This window comes from Canis lupus, chromosome 1 (genome assembly GCF_003254725.2).
Source record: "Canis lupus dingo isolate Sandy chromosome 1, ASM325472v2, whole genome shotgun sequence".
NCBI classification, from domain to species: domain Eukaryota; kingdom Metazoa; phylum Chordata; class Mammalia; order Carnivora; family Canidae; genus Canis; species Canis lupus.
Genome location: NC_064243.1, coordinates 23,821,186 through 23,844,025, shown reverse-complemented (window position 1 = coordinate 23,844,025; position 22,840 = coordinate 23,821,186). Strand labels below are relative to the sequence as shown.

General features: G+C 43.0%; 2 protein-coding genes across 3 annotated transcripts in view; both read left to right on the top strand.

Moving 5' to 3' along the window:
* Window positions 1-616: 616 nt before the first annotated feature.
* Window positions 617-20,868, top strand: ELAC1 (elaC ribonuclease Z 1). Of its 2 annotated transcripts, none has more exons than XM_035705146.2 (4): window positions 617-767; window positions 2,659-2,823; window positions 8,932-9,399; window positions 10,879-20,868. In XM_035705146.2, the coding sequence occupies exons 2-4, from the start codon at window positions 2,667-2,669 to the stop codon at window positions 11,343-11,345; spliced, it is 1,092 nt and encodes a 363-aa protein (XP_035561039.1). In that variant the 5' UTR covers window positions 617-767; window positions 2,659-2,666; the 3' UTR covers window positions 11,346-20,868. The 2 variants fall into 2 exon arrangements, with proteins under 2 accessions (XP_035561039.1, XP_025278041.1); XM_025422256.3 differs by lacking the exon at window positions 617-767 and adding an exon at window positions 2,217-2,237.
* SMAD4 (SMAD family member 4) overlaps window positions 2,692-22,840 on the top strand; it is a 93,314-nt gene continuing 73,165 nt past the window's right edge. Inside the window, exon 1 of the mRNA XM_049112691.1 lies at window positions 2,692-2,823. The gene's annotated coding sequence lies outside the window, so the exon portion shown is untranslated. The remainder of the gene's footprint in view (window positions 2,824-22,840) is intronic.

Sequence of the window (22,840 nt, the reverse complement as noted above, 5' to 3'; positions counted from 1 at the left end):
CGTGTAGACGGCACCACCCTGTGCAGCCCGTGTAGACGGCACAGCGCAGGCGGCAGCTCGGCCGTCCGGGGAGAAGGCGCCCGCGAGGCCGCACAGCGCTGCCCGGCACAGTCGCCCACGGGGCGGAGGGGGCGGAGGGGGCGGCCCGAGGCTCGCGGGCTCCGGGCTGCAGATCCGCGGACCCGGGGACCGAGATCCACCCGGCGACGAGCACACCCCGTGGGCGCCCTGGGCCTCGCGCGTGGCCGCCACCTGCTGACCGGGGAACCGCGCGGGCGGCGGCAGCGGGCGGGCCCGGGGGTGGGGCGGAGGGGGCGGCACCAGGAGGGCGCCCGCGCCCAGCCCACGCCCACGCGCGCGGCCCCGCACCACCGAGAAGACCTCCGGCGCGTCCTAGAGTGGCCGCTCGCCGGCACCCCCCGCGGCGCACTTCCGTCGGCGGCTCGGGCTCCGCACCACCGAGAGGATCTCCAGGGCGTCCTAGAGCGGCCGCCACCGGCACCTCCGGCGGCACGCTTCCGGCCATGCCGAGCCTTCGCCTGGGGCCCGGCACCACCGAGAGGACCTCCGGCGCGCCCTAGAGCGGCCGCTCGCCGTCACCGGCCGCGGCGCACTTCCGCCCACGCCGAGCCCTCGCAGGGGGCCCGGTACCACCGAGAGGGCCTCCGGCGCGCCCTAGAGCGGCCGCTCGCCGGCACCTCCCGCGGCGCACTTCCGCCCGCGCCGCCGGGTGGACGGCTGGGCCTGGCCGCGGGCCTCGGGAGCGGGTGAGTGGGCGCGAGGGACAGCGCGCGGCCGCGGTGCGGGGGGCGCCGCCGGGGAGGCCGCCAGCCGCGGGGGCCCGGCGCAGCCCCGAGGGGAGCCCGCGGCGCGGGGGGCCCGCGTGTCCGCGTCCGCGTCCGTGTCCGCGGCGGCCCCCGCCCCCGCTGCTGCCTGCGGGCCACGGCCTCGCCGCGGGTCCCGGGGCGGGCGAGCTTCTTGTGTCTGAAATCTTTCGTAGTAACTTTTTGCTTGAACACGGACTGCTTGGCTCGCGAGTCCAGGCCGGCCTGATCCCTCCTCTGTGGCCCTCCCCGGCCCTTCCCTGAGTGATTCTCCGGCCCGGCTGCGCGGCAGCATCCCAGGGGATGAACGTGTCTTTCTTTTTCTTAGATACTAAAGCACGTTCCTGCGGAGTTTCCCCCCGGTTGTCCCGGGATGGAGCCCCGGTACTGCCGCGGGTTCACGGCTCCCTGGTGAGCCTCCAGGCGGCTGAGGCGCCCGGGCTGCCGCCGCCCGCCCTGTCCTGGTTTGCGAGGGTGGCAAAGGGCCGGTACTGTTCCTCCTCCGTGTGTCAGCTTCTGAAGTGTCGTGACTTCCCCCATTCCGTCACGCTCGCCTCTGTGGCAAGCCGCAACCTGACAGCAAGGCCTCGGCAGGTCAAACCGCCCAGTACCGGGGAAGGCTGCTCTTGGAGGCCGAAAGCATCCCCTAAGACCTGTGCGCGGGGTGAGGGGCCAGGACGGCCGACGGGTCCCCCCCCAAACGGAGAAAGAGGAGCTGAAGTGGTACTTGGACGGTGTGTTCAGAAAGAAAAAAAAAAAAAAAAAAAGTATGTTCAGGCTTACAACACGTTTTTTTAAAAAATAACCAATATTGAGTAAATATAAAGTACATTGAGAATAAAGACATCAAATGCTGTTCATCACAAGCAAACCTAATAAAAAAAAAACTTAAAAGAGGGACACCTGGGCGGCTCAGTGCTCGAGCACCTGCCTCTGGCCCAGGGCGTGACCCTGGAGACCCAGGATCGAGTCCCGCATCAGGCTCCCTGCGTGGAGCCTGCTTCTCCCTCTGCCTGTGTCTTTGCTTCTCATGAATAAATACATAAAATCTTTTTAAAAAATTTAAAAGAAAATTTAATAGCCACTCCCCACCATCACCATTTTAAGCGCCCCTGAGATGACCATTATTAACAGCGAGGCGTCTGTCCTTCCACCCAGGCTCTCTCTGTCTTGCGTGAATGCACAGGTTTGGGGCATCGTAACAATGAGGTCGTGCAACAGCCACCTGTAACTTCTCTTTGCCAGCTCTCCAGGACAAGAGTTAACAGACCTGACTTAACTGCAGGATAAGTAGTTCGTGGTATGAATCCGTAATAAGATACTTAGTCATTTCCCTATCGGAATGAATATGTTAGGATTGCTTCCAAATGTTAGCCGCCTTAAAGGCACCACCAGAAACGTCATTATACATAGGTGAGTGCTGTGCCTCCACCACTAGTAACGTGAGAATACCCGCTTCCCCCTGTGCTTCACCTCTTCATCCTTCCCTCCTTCTCCCCAAACCACTGTCAACTTTTGGTCTATGTACCAGTTTGACCTTTCTCAGAATATCGTATAGTTGGGATTCAGCGACAGTTTTTAATTGACTGGATTTGGCAGTTTTTAAGTTTGTCTTTGTGTGTGCGAGCAGTCCTACAAGGTTTGGTGACTTGTGGTTTTTAACTCAGAAAGTTATTAAAAGTCCTACTTGGTATTTCTACAGAAAACCGTTAGAGAACAAGAATCCAGCCTCTTGTGAATAATGAAAATGTCAGTAGCAGTGTATTTCACAGCGTATTTTTGGGGTTTTCAAGCAGCGATGTGTAATAATCCGTGGGTAATCTTTTCATTGCAGGGTGGAAGATGTCTATGGATGTGACGTTTCTGGGTACGGGTGCAGCATACCCGTCCCCAACCCGGGGTGCCTCTGCGCTGGTCCTTCGGTGTGAGGGCGAGTGCTGGCTCTTTGACTGTGGGGAGGGGACTCAGACACAGCTTATGAAGAGCCAACTTAAAGCAGGTTAGTGTGTATTCAGCTATCTCATTAAGACTATTTCTTATTCATTTTCTTGGCTTGCCTTGGGCCTGTTGCTCAGAAACAGCACTGACACTTGCATCCCACCCTAGTGCTAGAGCCCTGGGAAGATTCGGAAGGCCCTCAGGCGTCCGGCTATACCCACTGAACTTTATTTACTTTTTGTTTCTCCTGTAAATGTTGAGAGCAAGGATTTATGTAAGCATAGGGGGTGGAGGCTGGAGGGGGATACCTGAGGTATATTACGTGGGTACTGCACAAGCACAGGAGCAGTGAACATACTTAACCTCCACCAGGAGATAGTTGTAAGTATCACAAGAGGATACAAAGAACAATAGGCATTCAGAAGAGTGAGATGTTCTTTTTTATTTGGGGCTGTCAGGGTAGTCCTCTCAAAGAAGGTGACCCATGAGTTGTTGAAAGAGGAGGAGGGATTCACTGGGCTGGGGGAAGATGGGCATGCCAGCCAGGGGGAATGGCACGAGCAGAGGTCTAGCACCGGGGAGGTCAAGGAGTATGGTGGTGCAAAGCCCTGGCCGAGGCAGGCCAGCCTGGGATGCGGTCCCAGCTGCGTGTCGGATTGTGGCCTTAGCGGATCAACAAACTCAAGCTTTTATCTTCCTCCTCTTGAAAATAAAGATAAAAGCTCAACTAATAAGGGACATTGTAAGAATTATATATAGCAATCCCTTCTCTGTATGGTTGTCTCTTATCAGTTAAATCTTAGTTCAAGGGCCATCTCCTCAGAGGTTTTCCCTGAACCTCTGGGGTTAGGTAATTCCTTGTTCATCCCAGATGTTCTACTGCCTTGTGCTAGTTTTACTGACTTTTTAGCATCAGCATGTAAAATTGGTATTTAAGTAGTTGTTTCTGCGTTCACTGTGTATTTCCCGGTATGAAGAAGTAAGGTCAAGGATCACGTGTATACCTAGTAGGTGCTTCATAAATATCCGTTCCATTGATTCATGAATAAAATGCTCAACGTGTGGTGCTTCTCACTTACTAGGTCTTGATTAATAGTAGTTATTGAGATTAATGGTAGTTATTGAAATTATTCCTGTGATTCATCACAGTATGTGACATTGATGACGAAAAGTCCTAGCATCCAAGGATCTCGTGGTCTAGTGGTGGAAACCGACCTGTAGACAGACATAGGGTAATGGGATAAAGACAACAGTGGAGCTGTTTTCTTCTTCTTTTGTTCTTGTTTTCTAAGTACTTGTGGAGCACAGAGGAGGGGGACATTAAGTGTGTGTTGAGAGAAAACATCCCAGAGACGGAGACAGTATAGCTAGGATCTAAGAGACGATTAGAAGTTTCTCTGGGGAGGAAAGTAGAGATGGACTTTCAAGGAACAGGTGAGGCAGTGAGCAAGAAGGAATAGAGTTTCCAGGAGAGAAGTGACATGTTGAGTGAATGTTGAACCATCCAGAGCATTGAGCGGTTGGCCAGGATAGAAGAGAGAGAAAAATGCTGAAAAAGTTAGGGCAGACTATGAAGTCCTCTGTGGTCTGCTGACATATTTGGGCCTTCTTCTTCTACTGGCAATAAGGAACCATTCAATGTTTTTAAGGAGGGAAATGATACAGTCTGGTTTATATATTAGGACTATTTTTCTATGGCAAATATATTGGAAGAGACCAGTTTTGTTTTTGTTCTTGTTTTTTTTTTTAAGATTTATTCATTTGAGAGAAAGAGTGTGTGATTGGGGGGGCGGGGGGGGCAGGGGGAAAGAGTCTCCAGCAGATTATCTGCTGAGCTTGGAGCCTCAAGAGACTTTTTTTTTTTTTTTTTGAGATTGTATTTATTTATTTGAGATAGATGGAGAGTCCAAGGGAGGTGCAGAAGGAGAAGGAAAAGGAGGTGTAGGCCTCCATCCCATGACCCTGAGATCAGGACCTGAGCCTAAGGCAGACACTTAAGTGACTGAGCCACCTAGGTGCCCCAGGAGAGACCAGTTTTAAGGCAGTTGCATTCATGTGAGAGAAGAGAGAGAAGATGAAGATGAAGCAGGAAGTAGGGATAAGGATGAAGATGAGAGACTTGATTTAAGAAACATGAAACTAGCAGGGGTGGTGACTCATTGACTGTCTAGGATGTGAAGAAGTGAAGGATTCCTATAAGTTACAGGGGTGATGGTGCCCCAAACCTAAGTAGGGCATCAAGAACAGAGCTGTTGGAGGAAGGAACTAATGTCTATCAGGTGGGACTCATGGCCTTGAGGTATGCACTGTTCAACCTAAGACCCTGAGGCGAGGACAGCTACTATGCTTTATTTCCCTTGGGTCATACAGGGTTCCTTTCATGGGATCTCTCAGGGACAAACAGGCTTGATTGAAGTCTATGATATTTCACATTTTATAAAGTAGGGATTGAGGAACAGTTTACAGAAACAAGAAACTGTTACATGTGGGTACCAGATTTCAGTGTGGGGTAAATCTTTACTTTTTATCTTAACACCTGTATCAGTTATCAATTCTGCATAACAGATTATAAATTTAGTGTCTTTTTTTTTAAAGAATATCTTATATATTTTTTAAGAGTTACCTATCTTTTTGAGAGAGAGAGAGCACACAGAGAGAGAGGGAGAAGCAGACTCCCCGCTAAGCAGAGAGCCTGATGTGGGACTCTATCCCTGGACCCTTGGCACTATGACCTGAGCTGAAAGCAGATGCTCAACCGACTGAGCCCCACAGGCCCCCCTACATTTAGTGTCTTATTTGCATTTATTATCTCATAGTTTCTGTGGGTTGGGGAGTTGGGCCTCAGTTGGCCGGGTTCTCTACTTCAGGGTCTCTCTCACTGGGTTGCAGTCGGTGTGTGGCCAGGGCTGAGATCTCATAAGATGCTCAACTGGGGAAGAATCTGCTTCAGAGCTCACTCAGGTTGTTGGCAGAATCTTTACAGCTGTAGGACCAAGACTGCCGCAGATCCTAGCAGCCTCCTCTGGTTCCAATGATGCGGGTTTCTGCTTCATAGCAACTTGATTCCATACTGTCAGGGAGGAGCTCAAGAGCAAGTCTGCTAGCCAGTTGGAGTCTTATAATATAGTGTGATTGCACTGCATCCCTGTGCCATATATTACTGGTTAGAAACAAGTCACAAGTCCTACCCACACTCAAGAAAAAGGAATTGTAGAGAGAGATGAGCATCAAGAGGCAGGGCCGTGTGTACCATCTCGTGTCTATTTGCTACAATACCTTTCTCTAATGTCTTATATTTTATAGCTATTTTATATATAAGTAAACATTTTACAAAGCTAAGCCTCACCAAAAATAAATAAAATAAAGCCTGAGGGAACTTTTAGTTTACTAAATTCTTATTGGCTAAAAAAATTCCTGGTCACAGAGAGGAGGGTAAGGTGGTAATCACAGAACGTTATCTATAATCTTTAGCATTTCAAAAGCTCCAGTCTCAAACTGGCATGGGGTGCCCTCAGTACATCTGCCTTACTCTCAACCCAACACAGACTTATCATTGTTTGATTCATGAAAACGCTTTCAGCTTGTACTCCTCCTGGGGTGATAATGTTTTATGAGTTTCATAAGGAAGTACTTTTTATTTATCTAAACACACTTCTTTTAAGCTTCCTTGGTCCTAATGGGCAAGCATCTGATTAACAAATATAGGTTTGTCAGGTCTATTCCTTTCATAATTTTTTTTTAAAGATTTTATTTATTTTTTCATGAGAGACACAGAGAGAGAGAGAGAGGCAGAGACAGGCAGAGGGAGAAGCAGGCTCCATGCAGGGATCCGATGCGGGACTCGATCCCAGGACCCTGGGGTCACGCCCTGGGCGGAAGGCAGGTGCTAAACTGCCGAGCCACCTGGGCTGCCCTCTTTTCTTAAAGAGTGACCTTAAGCCTTCCTTTTTCTTAAAGGATGATTAAAATGATGATTTTTAAAATGATGATTAAAAATGTCACAGAAAAAAATATTACAGAAATGTAATGAAGAAATGATCATAAAAAGTGTACATGCAAGGCACCTGGCTGGCTCACTCCAAGGAGCATGTGACCCTTGATCTTGGGGTCATGAGTTCCAGCCCCACATCGGGTGTAGAGGTTACTTAAATAAATAAATAAGAACTTTAAAAAAGGAGTATATAGCCTCATTGTAAAAATTTAAGTAAAGCAGGAAAATAAAATAAGAGAAGTCTGAATTCTCCTTATAGGTAAAATTACCTTATTGGTAAATTTTTTGTAGATGTAGGTATGTTAATGGCATAGTTGTATTTGTGTGTATGTGTGTGTACAATTTTGCATAAATGGTGTCATGTTGGGTGTAACTTGCTTTTTCCACCGGAACAATTATATTGCAGACATTTTCCTGTGGCAGTAAATATAACTGCGTCCTCGCTAGGGGTAGTATTCCACTTTGCTCTGGGTGACATGTCCCCTGTAACTTTCTTGTTCTCAAGTAAAAGGGAATTCATGTACTCCTCTTTCTTCACTTGATAGTGTCCCCTGACTTTGATCATTGTGGTTACCATTCCTTCTCCCTGCAAAATCAAGTTTCTTGAAAAATGAAATGTTTTCCCTGAAACTGTGATAAGTGTAGGAGACAATTTTTGACTTCCTTAATTGGTCTCACTTGCTTTGGGCTCACAGATTGTTTTAGTGTTGGCCTCGCTGTGCACCAGGTAGGGACAGGAACAGAACATCTTACTTGGCAGTTGGGAGGTTAACGTGAGGTCAGGTAACCATCGAAGTTCTCTGCAGAGGCCTCAGGTCATACTTACGGGTGCCTTGGCAGCCCAGAGGGCAGGAAGGGGAGGGGTGAAAGGGCTCCAAGAAGTCAAAAGAGCGAAAGCAAGGACTAAAGAGAGAGAAAAAAAGAAGGAGCATACCGAGGAAACTTCTAGAGTGCCTCAGGATTCTCCACATCTCAAATCAGCCTCTGTCCAATCTATTGTTCCCTCCCACTGGGGCCTGGCCTTGGTGTATTAATGCTGGAGAGACGTGCTTGGAGAACACATTTGCCTTGATGTCACCGGACAAATCACTTTACAGTAATAAACTGTTCTTTTATGGTATCAAATATTTGAAATAGGTGGGCCGTGAGCTAGGACCAGAAGCCTCTGTTGCACGAAAATTGTGTTAATTGTGATTGCTACTTTTAAAATGCCCTGGTGCATCTCAGAAAAATGCTAATGTGGCATCCTGCCACATACCAGCAGTAAATTCAGTTTACCGTTGGCTAAATCAAGTTACAACCTAACCCAGTATGCACTGAGAAAGCCATTGTTAGCTCGCGCTGAAAAGAAGGGATGGGCCCCGTACCTCCATGTAACACCACAGGGCATCGGCCCCCTGATCTACCTTCTAGCATCTGTTGCCCACCTCCCCTCGGGGTCCTTCACCCCTTTCCTCCCCCACCCCCTCCTTCCTCCCTCCTGCCTCATGGGCTTCCTTTCGCTCCTCCCTCTTCTAACTCAGACCGGCAGGCTCTGCCTTAGTTCATCTCTACCCCGGGTAGAGTCCTTAAATGGCAGTTGGGGTTCAGGCACTGGTCGAGTTGGAGCCAGGGGATCCTTTGTGTTGCCAGAAGTGTTATATTTGTTATTCCCGAGAGGGAGCAGTAGAGGGCACTGTAGCTGTCAGACGTTTTTGATGTTGGAGGCCTGTCTGGTTTAAGTGAACTATATTTTGGTACGCTTTCCTATTTCTCTCTCTTACTTTCTTTCTTTTCTTTTCTTTTCTTTTCTTTTCTTTTCTTTTCTTTTCTTTTCTTTTCTTTCTTTTTTTTTTCTTTCTTTCTTTCTTTCTTTCTTTCTTTCTTTCTTTCTTTCTTTCTTTCTTCTTTCTTTCTCTTAGTAAGAAGATATGTAGGAAAATATTCTTAAAACCAGTACTGTGTAATTTGAAGATTTTTTATGAAAAAAGTTGTATCTTATTAAAACCATAAATCCTGTCTTTCTTGCTTCTAGAATCATGTAGAAAAATATAAAGAAATAAGTTTATGGTGATAAATAAAACTCTAAACTCATTTTGCTGTTTTCTGTGTAAATTGTTACACATGTTTTAAGTAGTATTGTATTGGTCTTTATTTCTGGAAAAATTCCCAATTTTATTTCTCTGCCTCAATCAAAAGGGAGAATTACCAAGATCTTCATTACGCATCTTCATGGAGACCATTTCTTTGGCCTTCCTGGCCTCCTCTGCACAATCAGCCTGCAGAGTGGCTCTGTGGTCACCAAACAGCCTATTGAAATCTATGGCCCTGCCGGGCTTCGAGACTTTATCTGGCGAACCATGGAACTCTCCCACACGGAGCTGGTCTTCCCTTACGTGGTCCATGAGCTGGTGCCTACAGCAGATCAGTGTCCTACAGAAGAACAAAAAGAATTTACGCATGTGAATGAAATGGACAGCCTTCCCAAGGAGGGGCAAGGAAGAACCATCCTATTAGACTCAGAGGAAAACTCGTACCTCCTGGTTGATGATGAACAGTTTGTTGTAAAAGCATTTCGCCTCTTTCACCGAATTCCGTCCTTTGGGTTTTCAGTTGTGGAGAAGAAACGCCCAGGTAAACTCAATGCACAGAAACTGAAAGACCTCGGTAAGTTTTTGTTTTTGTTTTCCTTCCTTCTCATTAATTAAACTGTTGTTAGGTAAAGTTGCTAAAAGTGTCATAATGACTTTCCTGTCTCCCAGGCCTAAAACTGACATTTTCTCCACTTATTTCTTTGGCCCAAAGTTTTCTTATTAAGGGAAATACTTAGGGCCAAAAGATCCTATTCAGGCCAAAACCCAAGTATACATTTGAATCCTTTTCTCTTCGGCTCCCTGGATCCACATTTTTGGTCTGTCTTACCTTCAGTTATCTGGGTTGGCAGAGGGGTGGTGGTTGTCTTAGGTCTAGGCTTTTATGTTTTCATGTCTTCCTTTTGAAATCTGTTTTCAGTGACCTCTTTGGCCTGAGAATTTTTGCCATACTTCTTAGCCTTGTAGCTGCACCCAACTACTTTCAGGGTTTTCCTTCTTTATCAACTTTGCCTACTCATTCAACCTCGGTTAAGTCAATTTGGTGTTCAGAACACTGTGCCCCCACTGTTTTATGTGCGTGGGTTCCTCATAGGTGGAAGCAAGAGCACAGAGACTTGGGCCCCGTCTGAGGCTTTGTACCTCCTCCATGCCAGGCCATCATGCAGGAGGGGCTCTTCTGCACCTTGCTCGAAGTGGTGTCCAGGTCCCTTCTACCTCCAGCATCACCACCTTCTTGGTCATGCCCACGGCGGAGCCTGTACAAAGCATGATGGTGTCTTTTGTATATTTGTTTCTTCATACAATCTCTTCCTTCTTCGCCAACTAAAACAAAATGCTAACTAATGAAGAAAAGTGACCTAGGCCAATGGTATTTCTCTTATCTAGAAACCTGTAGAAATACTATTATATTGGGAAACTCTAAACACGATGTATGCTAGAATTAGTGAATACATTCTGTCTGTTTGTAGGTGTTATTCAGAGTGATGGTCACATGTTGTTCTAGATGAATGTAAGATAACTAATATAAGATTTACCAAACCTAGTTTGGTAAACAAGGAACTGCCCCTGCCTACAAAGAAGATTGATGTATGATTGCTGGAAGTGCTCCTTGATCTTGTGATCCAAATGACCCTCTCACACCATTTTTTAATTAAGGTCGTCACTTTGTCATTATTTAAATGGACTCACTAAATTTACTCAAAGAGAGCTTGTAAATAAAGCGTCTCAAAAACTGTTACTTCCCGTTCACAGTAGAGCATCAAAGCTGGTAGCTTGTCTGGAAGGCCTTCATCTTAGTGGGACTTAAAAGCTTAAAACTTATGTGGCCTGTGTGCTTGGGAAATGTTTTAAGTACTAGGACATCACTAATACCAATAGCCAACACTGAACTTTTAAAAATATATAAATATTCCAGCTTTCTATAAGTAGTAAAATATAACAATCATGAAAAGAATTGGATGCCTTTTCCGTTTTCTGTGCTGTTAAAACAGACTCTCTTAACAAGTCATAGACTCCATTCCCATGATGTGATGTTATCTGCCTCCATCATTAGGTGTGCCTCCAGGTCCTGCCTATGGGAAGCTGAAAAATGGAATTTCTGTTGTTCTGGACAATGGAGTTACAATTTCTCCCCAAGATGTCTTAAAAAAGCCTATTGTTGGAAGAAAAATCTGCATTTTGGGTGACTGTTCTGGGGTTGTGGGTGATGGAGGAGTGAAGCTGTGCTTTGAAGCAGACCTGTTGATCCATGAAGCAACCCTAGATGATGCTCAGATGGACAAAGCCAAGGAGCACGGCCACAGCACACCACAGATGGCAGCAGCATTTGCAAAGTTGTGCCAAGCGAAGAGACTAGTTCTGACTCACTTCAGTCAGAGGTACAAACCGGTTGCCTTGGCCAGAGAAGGAGAAGCAGATGGGATTGTAGAACTAAAAAAGCAAGCTGAATCAGTATTAGATCTCCAAGAAGTGACTCTAGCAGAAGACTTTATGGTGATTGGCATTCCGATCAAGAAGTGAAACCAATATTCCTGAATGCGTCCTGACATGTCTGTGAATATGTTACTGAACCAACAGTCAAGTTGGTGGTGGTGGTGGTGGTTGTGATTGTTTTTGGTCTAAAACTATTTGGGTCCTAATAATCCTATAAAGGATAGAGCTTCATTGCTGAACTGACCCAGCAGTGAGAGGGAGCAAGCTTTTTGATAATAAATCATTTTTAAAGAAAGAAAAAAACCCAGCATCCTATTAAAGCCCAAATTTGGCAAAATGATAGGCTATTCAGGTATCCTTCTCATTTTGTGGCTGCTGCTTCAGTTAGAAGCCAGTACTCCCACGCGATCCTGGCTCGCTTCTGCCCAGTTTTATTGCTGTTGTTGGCAAAGTACAAAGGGCTTGGCCCTCCCGGCTAAAAATGGTATTTTGGCAGTTTGTTGAATCTGTTCATGTTATTAGCAGAGAAATGTAATGAGATACGGTACATGCAGGATTGAAGCTAGCGTATTAAATCCTGATTTGTTTGCTGGTATACTAAATGCAGGGTCAGGGTAGGTGTTTATCCTTCAGTTAATGTTTCTGGAACTTTCTGGTTTGTTCTAAACCTGTGGGTCCCAGCTGGGAGTGATGCCACTCCCCTAGAAATTACGGGGATGTTTCTTATCAAAATGACTTGGGGGCAGGAGAAGAGTACTACTAGAATTTAGTCAGTAGGGGCCAGGGATGCTAGATCCTACAAAGTTTGGGTCAATCATATACAATGAAAAATGATCTTTCCCCAAAATGCAAATTGCAGATCTATTGAAATACACAGCAGGTTAAAACTTATACTCCCGCTGTGAATGAATATACTTTATCAAAATTAGTGGCGTGAATGGAACCACTGGTTAGGTCAAATTCTGCGACTAACATTAAAGAAGTGAAGATGTTGTGATTTTATATATATCAAATATCAAATATTATTTGACAGCAATGAGGCATGAACTGGAACTTACGAATCTGGAGGTAAAGAAATGATATCAAACTGAGGTTTAATTTATGTGTCCCTATTAATAATTCTCTGAGCACTGTGTTAATAAGCTCGCTTTGCCTTCTGAGCTGCCTTCCACCTCCCTTCTGTCTGCCATGGAATATCTCTGATTCGTTGACCCACAATATTTCTCAAAATGGGTGACATGGAAAGCTAGTCGCAAGCACAGGTTCTTTTAAAAGGATTTCCTAATCACAGTTTGGGAAACACCGTATGCTGTATCTCCCTCTGGAGGTGTTCTGGTGCCCGTCGATATATTAAAAACAGTACTGCTTGAATGATCACAAGCCAGTCTCTGGTGCCAGAAAGACATGATTTCAGAGTCCCATTCTGTATCTTCTTGTCTGGGGCAGGTTACTTACTCTCTGTGAGCTTCAGCTTGCTCACTTCTAAAATGGAAAAAATGATTAGACCTACTGTGTAGGATCTCTGTGTAGATTAAATGAGGCAGTGCATAAAAGGAAAATAGCACATTGCGCACAGGTGTTGAGAAGTTCTGCAGTAGAGGGACCTGTCAACCGTTTTGAACCCCTTTCTCAGTTCTGTTTCACCATATACTAGCTATTGACATTTCAGGAACCTACAGAGTTTTATAGTGGACATACGTAGAAATTCTATCACAGTATATACTGTTAAATTCTTCTGCGTTCTGGGGTTTCTCTCATAATTCTGAAGCAGTATCCAGAATGGTCTGACTACCCTACTCTAGGCTCTTGGGCCAGCAAAATTTGGCCAACTTAAAGTGTATCTTGGTTTCTGAACTCAATTAAAACAAGCATTTATTAGACAGCTAATGTGTGCCCAAACCTGTACATCGGGGAATGGCTGCTACTTTATGGAGTTCTTGAGGGTAAAGACTTGTATCTTAGTCATCTCTGCATTCTTGGAATTACCCACTCATAATAAATACTCAGAAATGTTTATCGAATGAAATGAGGCCTTGATGTCATGACCTGTATAAACTTTGAGACCTAAAGTTTAGGACCTGTGCCTAGCCCATTTCATTACTGTATTTGTCCCAAAAATTTGGTGTTCACATGAGTACCAAGTAAGTGCCAGTGTTAGGTTTTACTGTACTGGGACTACATAAATGAATATGAGACAGTTAGGCTCACTGTCTAGGTAGTAGATACTGATCGTGAACAAAAGTAAATATACCATTCCTTTACATATTATCTAATCTTGTAGCCTGGCATTCAGTTTTGCTGTTCTTGAGCATATTTGGTAGCTGACTTGAGCCGTGCCCTTAGAAACAGGCCCTGTTAATATGTGAGCTAAGCCCTCAGAGACCATGGGAATGTGGGAACAAATTGATACGATGGATCGATCAAGCACAGGGATCAATTCATGGGGAGAACTCCTTCTTGGGCTCTCTTGTGGCCTAGAATTTTGTTCATACTTGTAGGACACATTCTAAGACTTTGTGGAGCTAGAGTTAAGAATGAAGCTTATACTGGATGTCCCAGAGCCTGTAATCTGCTCACGATTGTATGACTCTACGAGGGGATTAGGAGATGTATTGTGTATTGTGCCCCAAACTTACTTGATCACAACCCTCTTTTGCCAAGGAACATCTTGGAACAGGGAGAAATATTGTTACTTAATACTTTTTCAATATTTACTATATTTACTTTTTTTTTTTTACCTGAATAATTTATTGAGGTAATGAATTCCATATCTACACTTAGTATTTTCCTTATCCTAAACTGACTTTTCAATTGTCAGGAATCTCCAGGTACCTGCTTACTTTAGATTTTAAAAATACACTTTCCAGTTCTGAAAAGGTGTTGAAACTTCCTCAAACAGACCCCAGATCTCCTGTTTTTCTCATACTCCTGCTTCTTTAATATGCTTTTAATGAATTTTTAATTATAAAAAGCAGTGTGTGCTCGGTAGATAATTTTTTTTAAGGATTCCAAAAAGAAGATGATTACTCATAATTCTCCCACCCTGAGAGCAACCACTTCTCCCTCAGTGATGGTAGGCGTTGGTATAAGTCAAGGTAGCACATCAGTGGACAAGGTAGTACGTGGGTGGACAAGGGTGTGTAGGTAGGCAGAAATCCTTGGACTGTGATTCCAAAGCCTCTAATTCAGTTGGTCTGGGGTGGAACCCAAGGATCTGCATTTTCAGCAAGCCCTCCAGCTGATGCTGAGATATACGAGTAGCAGACCACATTGGGACAAAAAACTGGCTTTTTCTATGCACTAAAAAAAAAAAAAAAACAAAAAAAACGGGAGCGTGCATAGATATTTTATATATAAACATGCTATGTTTATATATGTGTGTATATTTTTACATATATATAGGGTAACCTCAATTTTTTTTTTTTCATTTCACATTGTGAGCATCTTCCCATGATGTTAACTGTTCTCTGGAAGCATGAATTTAATGATTTTATAGTAGTCCATTCTATAAATGTCACATAATTTAACCATTTTCCTACTTTGGGGCATTGAGATTGTTTTCCATTATATATAAATACTACCATGAATATTTTAGGGCGTAAATCTTTGTATCTCTGAATATTTCCTCAGGGTTGATTTATTGGAAGGTGAGAACGTCTAACTGGTTGTTTTAGATTCTGCATGGGAATCACCGGCTTGTTTTCTAGCCCATATTCAGCAGCATGAGACAGGCCTATTTATGGGTGGATGATACAGTCCATCAATTAATTACCTTTCCAACTTCAAAGACATTTGTCTTATAAAGATTATTTTGGCCTCCTGCTGCAGATAGCTTTATTATGTCTTTCAGCTTGCACAATGTAATTCAATTGTAATTTCCTTGAATATTCTTATGCCAACTTCAAAATTTGAACAGTATTTACTTATGGGGTACAAGCCCTTACTGCTTCAAATATGTTCATGAGTGATGTACAGGGAAGGTACTTTTGTCTTCACAAAGACATAAATTTATAATGAAATGTACTGGTTCTGTCCCTATTGATTGATGGATTTTTCAGGTAATGAATGATTCAGAGTATTTTTTCTTACATGGTAAGAATAAAAAGCAAATGCTAGTAATGTTTTGAACGTTCACTCTTGGCAGGATAAGAATAGAGTTTGGGCATGGTGGGACAAGGGGTAAGTAAGATCAAGAAATTATTTTCTTCCCTAGTAGAAAGTAAACAGTGTTTAAAGCTGGAAAATAAATAGCACTTTAAGTATATTATGTTAAAAAGAAAAAAAGGGGGGTATTGTAAATACCAGATGCATAGTTAAGAGTAGAGGAAGGGATCCTTAGTGGAAGGCGTGAGAGGTATGAAGAGGGTTGATCAGAGGACTACTGTTTTTTATTTATTCAGACAGAGAGAGAGAGGCAGAGACACAGGCAGAGGGAGAAGCAGACTCCCTGCAGGGAGCCCGACATGGGACTCGATCCTGGGTCTCCAGGATCACACCCTGGGCTGCTGGCGGCGCTAAAGTGCTGCGCCACCGGGGCTGCCCAGGACTACTGTTTTTTTATAAGCCTGATAGTACTGGTACTATTTGCTATTTTGAACGGTTTGTGTGTGTGTGTATTCACTTAGTTTTTTTTTTTTCACTTAGTTTAAAATTATATTAAAACACACATAGATATGATTATTCTACTCTGAATAATTGTAGCAGTTGCTGGTTTCCACATGGGTGCTCCAGGTATTTGACAGTTCCTCTTGAGCCTTTTTAACATTCCGATCTGGGGCGCCTGGGTGGCTTAGTTGGCTAAGCATCTGCGTCTTGATTTCAGCTCTGGTCATGAACTCAGGGTCCTGGGATCGAGCCTGTGTCAAGGCTCCGCACTCAGCAGGGAGTTGGCTTGAGGATTCTCTCTCCCTCTCTCCCTCTGCCCCTCCCACTCATGCTCTCTCTCCCTCTCAAAAAAAAAAAAAGAAGTCTTAAAAACAAAAAAATTCCAATCCTTTCTCCATACTGCAAAGTGATTTTTTTCAAAATGCAAATCTGAGCCTAGCATGCATCCCTCTACTTGAAACTTTTTGATGGCCTCGCCTCACCCGCCCTTTCCAACCTCATCTTTCTCCACAGTGCCATTCATTTTTGGAGCTCCAGCCACAGGGACCGTCTTTTAGTCCTTTGTCAGAGGTTTCTGTTGTTACCCAGTCCTGGGGAACTGTTCCCTCTGCTTGGAGTGTTCTCTTTCCCGTAAGCTAACCCTTACTGCCTTCAGATCGCGGCTCTGCAGTCATCCTCAGGGAGGCCTTCCCAGACTTCCCACTAGGTAGCTTATTACTCCAACAGCACCAGCTCCCCACCTTCCTGGTGTTTGGCACTCATGTTTTCGTTTTGTTTGTTTGAGTATTTGATTCATGTTCCCCTGTCCTGCCAGCACTAGGGTTCCCGAGAGCAGAACCGTGTCTGGTTTTGTGCATTTTGTGCCCGGGCTCCTAGCTCATTGCTTGGAGCATGCTAGGCCCTCAATAAGCAGTAGTGACTGGCTTAATTGTCCTTACCATCATGTTCCAGTAAGATCCAGTGCCTCATTCTCCTAGAGATTTTTCCTGATCAGTACTAAAAACAAAAGAAAAATCTCCACCCTTACTCTATGAAATAAAATTGGAGAGGAAGAGAATTGTTGTGACTTAATAAAGCAAATCCTTCCAAATAATCATTCTTAAGCTCTAACTTGGTGTCCTGTATATGCAGACAGATACCTAGCATCAGAGAAAGGTCTAGAAAAAGAAGTTTCAGTGCCTAAGAGATTGTTGACTTTGGGCAGGCATAGAAAAGTCAGAACAAAGGTAGTAAAGAATGAGAAGAGAAGGCCAAGCCCCAAGCAGGAATCTGAAGTCCCATGCAGGGAAAGGAAAATGTGGGAGAACCTTAAAAATACACGCCTGATATTCAGTGTGATAGTGGTGGTGTTGCTGGAAGTAAGTCCCTCCAATTCCCCCAAACTGTCTTTGACGTCTGATAGACATGTAGGTTCAGGAGATCTCCCCTCAGCCCCACACACCAAACGAGAACAAGCTCTGAATTCCCTGACAGGGTTGGCCTGGGTGGAAAGGGGGGAGTGGAGGGAGCACCTGGGGTGACGCGATCTGGGGAGCGGCTGACTCTTGGTTTTGGTTCAGGTCACGATCTTGCGGTCATGGGATTGAGCCCCAAAGCCCCGCATTAGACTCGAGTCTGCTTCAGATTCTCTCTCCAGCTAGTGCATTCTCTCGCTCTTTCGCGCTCTCTCCCTCAAATAAAATCTTGAAAAGGGACAGCAGAAATGAGAGAGTGAAACAACCCTAACCTAGTACAGTTCATAGGAGCTGGAGTCAGGTGAACACAGAACCAAAGCATCCCAGGAGTTTTCAGAAAATTGCAAGGAGGGCATTGGGCTTTATGTAACTCGTGGGATGGGGAGGCAGGAGAGGTTTGAGACAATTGCACGTGTATCTTAAAGGACAGGGCAACTTTAGCTAACATCTGGATACAGACACTTCTGTATGCCCTTGACAGACATAGTCTAGGGATTAAAAAGCTGTCATATCCAGGATAATAAGGAAGTTGAGGGGGGTGCCTAAGTTTACCCAAAGTAAAAAATATTTCCACTCCTAAATAAAGCTGAGAAACACTGTTGCTCAGATGTCAGCATGCTAATTATACACTCAGCAGACATGGCAGGTACAAAGATTAAATTCGCCCACGAAAAAGTAAAAGGGGAAAGGCAAGGATCAAGTTTCCCAGCTATATAAATCCCCCCGTAACTGCCAGAAACTTCAGGCACCCTCAGGTGGAGCTAAGCAACATTTAGTTCGGTGTCACCAGATAAAACCAAGGTTATTTTGTCTAGGTCGTTCTCTACATTGTTGTGGCTTCCAGAAATCATAGGTTTGTCTGAATGAGACCATATCTCTGTCAAACATCCTGGACTGGAGCTGACTGTAGAAGTATCCACGTCTGGGTCAGCCGCCTAAATGCTTTCCTAACTGGCCACCACGGGCCTGGCTGTGGAGTGTGTCTTCACACAGCTAGTAGATACTGGAACGTGATTGATTTTCTTCCACATGCCTCTACTAAGAGGCAGGTTCGCCTACTGCAGTGGTCTTCAAACTAGGGTTTTTATATTCCTGGGGACATGCAAAGACTTCCAAAGATATACAGGCTCGCTTCCATATGAAGTATTTCCTAAAATCATCTTACAAATATTAAAAAGTTAAAAGAATACTACAACTTTTATTTTAGATAAAATTACTAAAAGAACTTCCTAAAAAAACACAATTTGCTTAGACTCACACACACAAAAATAAAAGACTATTCAGATTTTCTGTTTTTTAAAGAAATTTAACTTGTAGTGAAGACACTTCTTACAAAAAAACTCCCTAAACCCCAAAATCTCCAGGCTTAGATGTTAGATGGTTTCACTAGTGAATCATTCTAAACAATTAAAGAAGAAATACACCTTTTTTCCACAAATACTTCCAGAAAATGGAAAAAGAGGGAACACTTCCCAACTCATTTTATGAGGTCAACATAACCTTAATGCCAAAACTTAAGGACATCAAAAGAAAGGAAGATTACAGTCTAATCTCTCGTAAAAACCGTAAAGAAAATAATACGCTAATTGAATCCAGTAATATATAAAAAGAATGAAACATCTTGACAAAGGGAATTTATTCAAAGAATGGAAGATTTACTTAATTTGAAATCAATATTATTCACAATATTAACAAAATAAATGGAGAAAAAGTAGTAAGATGATCTCCATAAATACAAAATTATTTCTGATAAATTTTTTTAAGATTTATTTATTCATTTGATAGAGCATGGGCAGGGTGAGGGGCAGAAGGAGAAGCAGACTCCCTGCTGAACAGGAAGCCCAATGCAAGGCTTGATCATGGGACCCTGGATCATGACCTGAGCTGAAGGCTGATTCTTAACTGAGTGAGCCACCCAGGTGCCCCTCTGATAAATTTTTTAAAAAGACCTATTTATTTAAGAAAGCAATTGAGAGCATGTGAGTGGGGGGAAGGGCAGAAAGGAGAAAGAAAGAATCTCCGACTCCTTGCTGAGTGCAAAGCCCAATGTGGGCTCAATCTCATGACCCGTGAGATCATGAGCTGAGCTGAAACCGAGTCAGATGCTTAACCAACTAAGGCACCCCTCTGATAAAATTTAATACCCCATGATAAGAACACTTAGCATATTAAGAACAGGAAGGAATGCCCTTAATCTGATAAATATCTACAAAATAATTGAGTAATATTACATACATTTAGCAATAAAATATTGAAAGTTCTCCTCCTGGGATGAGAGACAAGGATGTTCATTTAATACCACTTCTATACAACCTGCTTTGAAGGTCTTAGCCAGTGTAACAAGGCAAGAAAAATGAAGGTATAAGGATTAGAAAGGAAGAAATAAAACTGTCATTGTTAGATGGTAAGATTATGTGCACAGGAAAATCCAAAAGAATAAGCAGATAACTTGTTAGGATTATAAGCAAGATGTCTGGATACTCAATCAGTATAGGGAAAACCAATTTTGTTTCTATATTCCACCAGTAAATAGCTTAAAAATTTTTAAATTAAACCATTTACAGGAGCATCAAAACCATCAAAGACCTAGGAATAGATCTAATGAAAGATATGCAAAACTTTATTGAAAACTATAAAACATTATCAAAATATATTAAAGAGGATTCAAATACATAGAACCACATACCATGTTAATAAATTTTGGGTATTCAGTGTTGGAAAGATGTCATTCGTCCCTAAGTTTATTTGTAGTTTCTTAGTCGAGGTGGGAGTTATATGGGTACCTTCACAGTATGAAAATAAACTGTTCTGTTGTGATTTGGACATTTTTCTATATATACATTATACATCAATGAAAACTTAAGAACATTTTGAATTGTATGTCAATTATATCTTAAAGCTGAAAAAAAAAAGGGAACTTTTATGAAGAAAAAATTCTTGGCAGAATTCTGAAGATTCTTATTTCCTGGCAATTCAGCCAAGCACCAATCTAGGTGTTGCTGTGGATTCTGCAAATATGATTGAAGTCCCAAGCCAGTTTACCTGAAGATACGGAAATTATCTGTGTGGATCTATTCCAATCAGTGGTGCTATTGGAAAGCAGAGAATTTTCCCTGGCGAGCAGCAGAAGGGCAAGTTAGAGAAGTTTGAAGCGTGAGAAGGATTTGAGAGTCCATTGCTGGTTTTGAAAACGGAAAGGGCCACATTCAAGGACCCAAGAGTAGTGCTTGGCCAGTCGCCAGATGGAAAACAGGACTTTGGTCGTACAACTGTAAGGATCTTAATTCTGCCAACAATGTGAGCGAAGCATTTTCTTCCCCAAGAGCCTCCAGATAAGAACTCAGCCCTACTTATACCTTAGTTTTGGACTTGGGAACCCTAAGCAGGAAACTCCGTCAATAGCTTTCTTTACCCTCTCTGCCCACTACAGACGTCTTATCTACAAAATGGTGAGATGATAAATTGGTATTGTTTGGAGTTGCTAATTTTGTGGTATTTTGTTATGCAGCAATAGAAAAAGAATACAATCACTATGTAGTTTTTAAAATGTATTTGTTTCATTGAGGTATAATTCACATGCCACAATTCACTCACTTAAAGTGTGCAATTCAGTAACTTTCAGTATATTCATAGTTCTACAATCGTCACCACATTCAATTTTAGAACATTTTCATTACCTCAGAAAAGAAATTTCTTACTCTTTAGCTCTCATCCCTTAGCTTCCCATCCCCCTAGCCCCAGGCAACCACCAATCTACTTTCTGCCTCTATGGATTTGCCTAATCTAGACATTTCATATAAATAGAAGCATATAATATATGATCTTTTGTGTTTGGTTTCTTTCGCTTAGTATGTTTCAAGGTCCACTGTTATATCTGTGCATTAGAACTTCATTTCTTTTTATGACTGAATAGCAAATATTCAATAGTATGGACATACCATATTTTGTTAGGCTATTTATTCTTCAGTTGATGGATCAAGACTTTTTCTTTTTTCAAATGGTTAAAAAAAATCAAAAACAAAAAACAAAACACATAACATATATTTGCCCTAACAATTTTTAAGTGTACATCTGAGTATTAACTATTACTAATAACATATTATTGTACAGCAGACCTCTAGAACTTTCTCATTTTCCATGACTGAACCTTTATACCTATTAAAAAACAATTCTTCATTGTCCCCCCCTCCAGCCCCTGGCAACCACCAATCATATAATATAAAATAATAAAAACACATGTATGGTAAATATTAAGTGAGGTTCCAGGACAGTCTATACCTTCCTGTGTGTCTTTCTGGAAGAGCTGTTTAGCATAGTGCCAAGAGAGTGGTCTTTTAAATCCTAGCTGTATTGCTAGTCATACGAAGTCCCTTAAACTCTGATTCATTAGACAAAGCCCCTTAATCTCTGATTCATTGTCCTACTCTGTCCTACTCTGTCCTATTTTATAAATGCTACTCTGTACACTGGGTGATACAATAGTGTCTATCTCAAGGTCACTGGCAGATTTAAATAAGTTGATCATAGTATAACACTTAGAATAGTGCCCAGCACATAGTGAGTCCTCAATAAATGCTAGCAAATAGTATCCTGTCTAAATTATAAAGATTGTAAATGTCTCAGAAGCAGGGGCCCTTGCCTTCCTTACAGCTGACATGTAGAGACTGCTCAAGCTTTTTCTACTTGCTTGGCTCAGCAGTATTTATTAGCAGATGCAGGCTTTGTCTTGCTTGCTGGTTTCTCCATCTGCTCTAAATTTAGGACTAAATAAAGACAGTTGTGGGGGTGGAGGAGGTTTTAGAGATCTCTGGTCCAAATCCATTGGGTTTTTGTTTTGTTCGAAAGCTGTAATCCAGAGAGAATTTAGAAGCATCTGCTGAAGACCATTTTTAGGCATGTTTTGCAGAAATTTGTAGCATCTATTTACATTGTTATGTGCATCCATACTTTGAATTGTCAACCATTTGCATATAGTAATATCCTAATTGGTGTTCCAAATTTGATGCTACTCTATATATGGTAATTCCTAACTCATTATAACATATGGATATTAAATAAACTGATTTATGAGAAGGAATTCACTTTTTCAATCTTGGTAATTAGAATAGTCACAGTCTTACAATCCCAGATTTGAATAAAGATGTCTTAAGAATAAGGCATCATAATTACACTTTACATTTGTATAGTGCATAGTAATACCTTATATTTGTATACCTTGTTTAATGCTTAGGAGTGCTCAGTGAAGTAGGCAGGTAGGAGAGTATGATGAATTCCATTTTACAGATGAAGAAATTAGAATTAAGAGATATCGACTGACTTGCCTAATTTTCTAAATCATAATAAATGGCAGAGCCAAGACTGTGCTTAGGTTTTATAACTGCTAACCTGTGCCCTTTCCATTCTGCTGGCAGAGGAAAAAGTTAGGAATTCCTACTTTCTTCCACCACGTTTTACAGCCTGACTCTTCTAAGGACCAGCAGTGGTCAGTATGTAAACCCCAGGCCTCCTTTGGTGAATCCCATT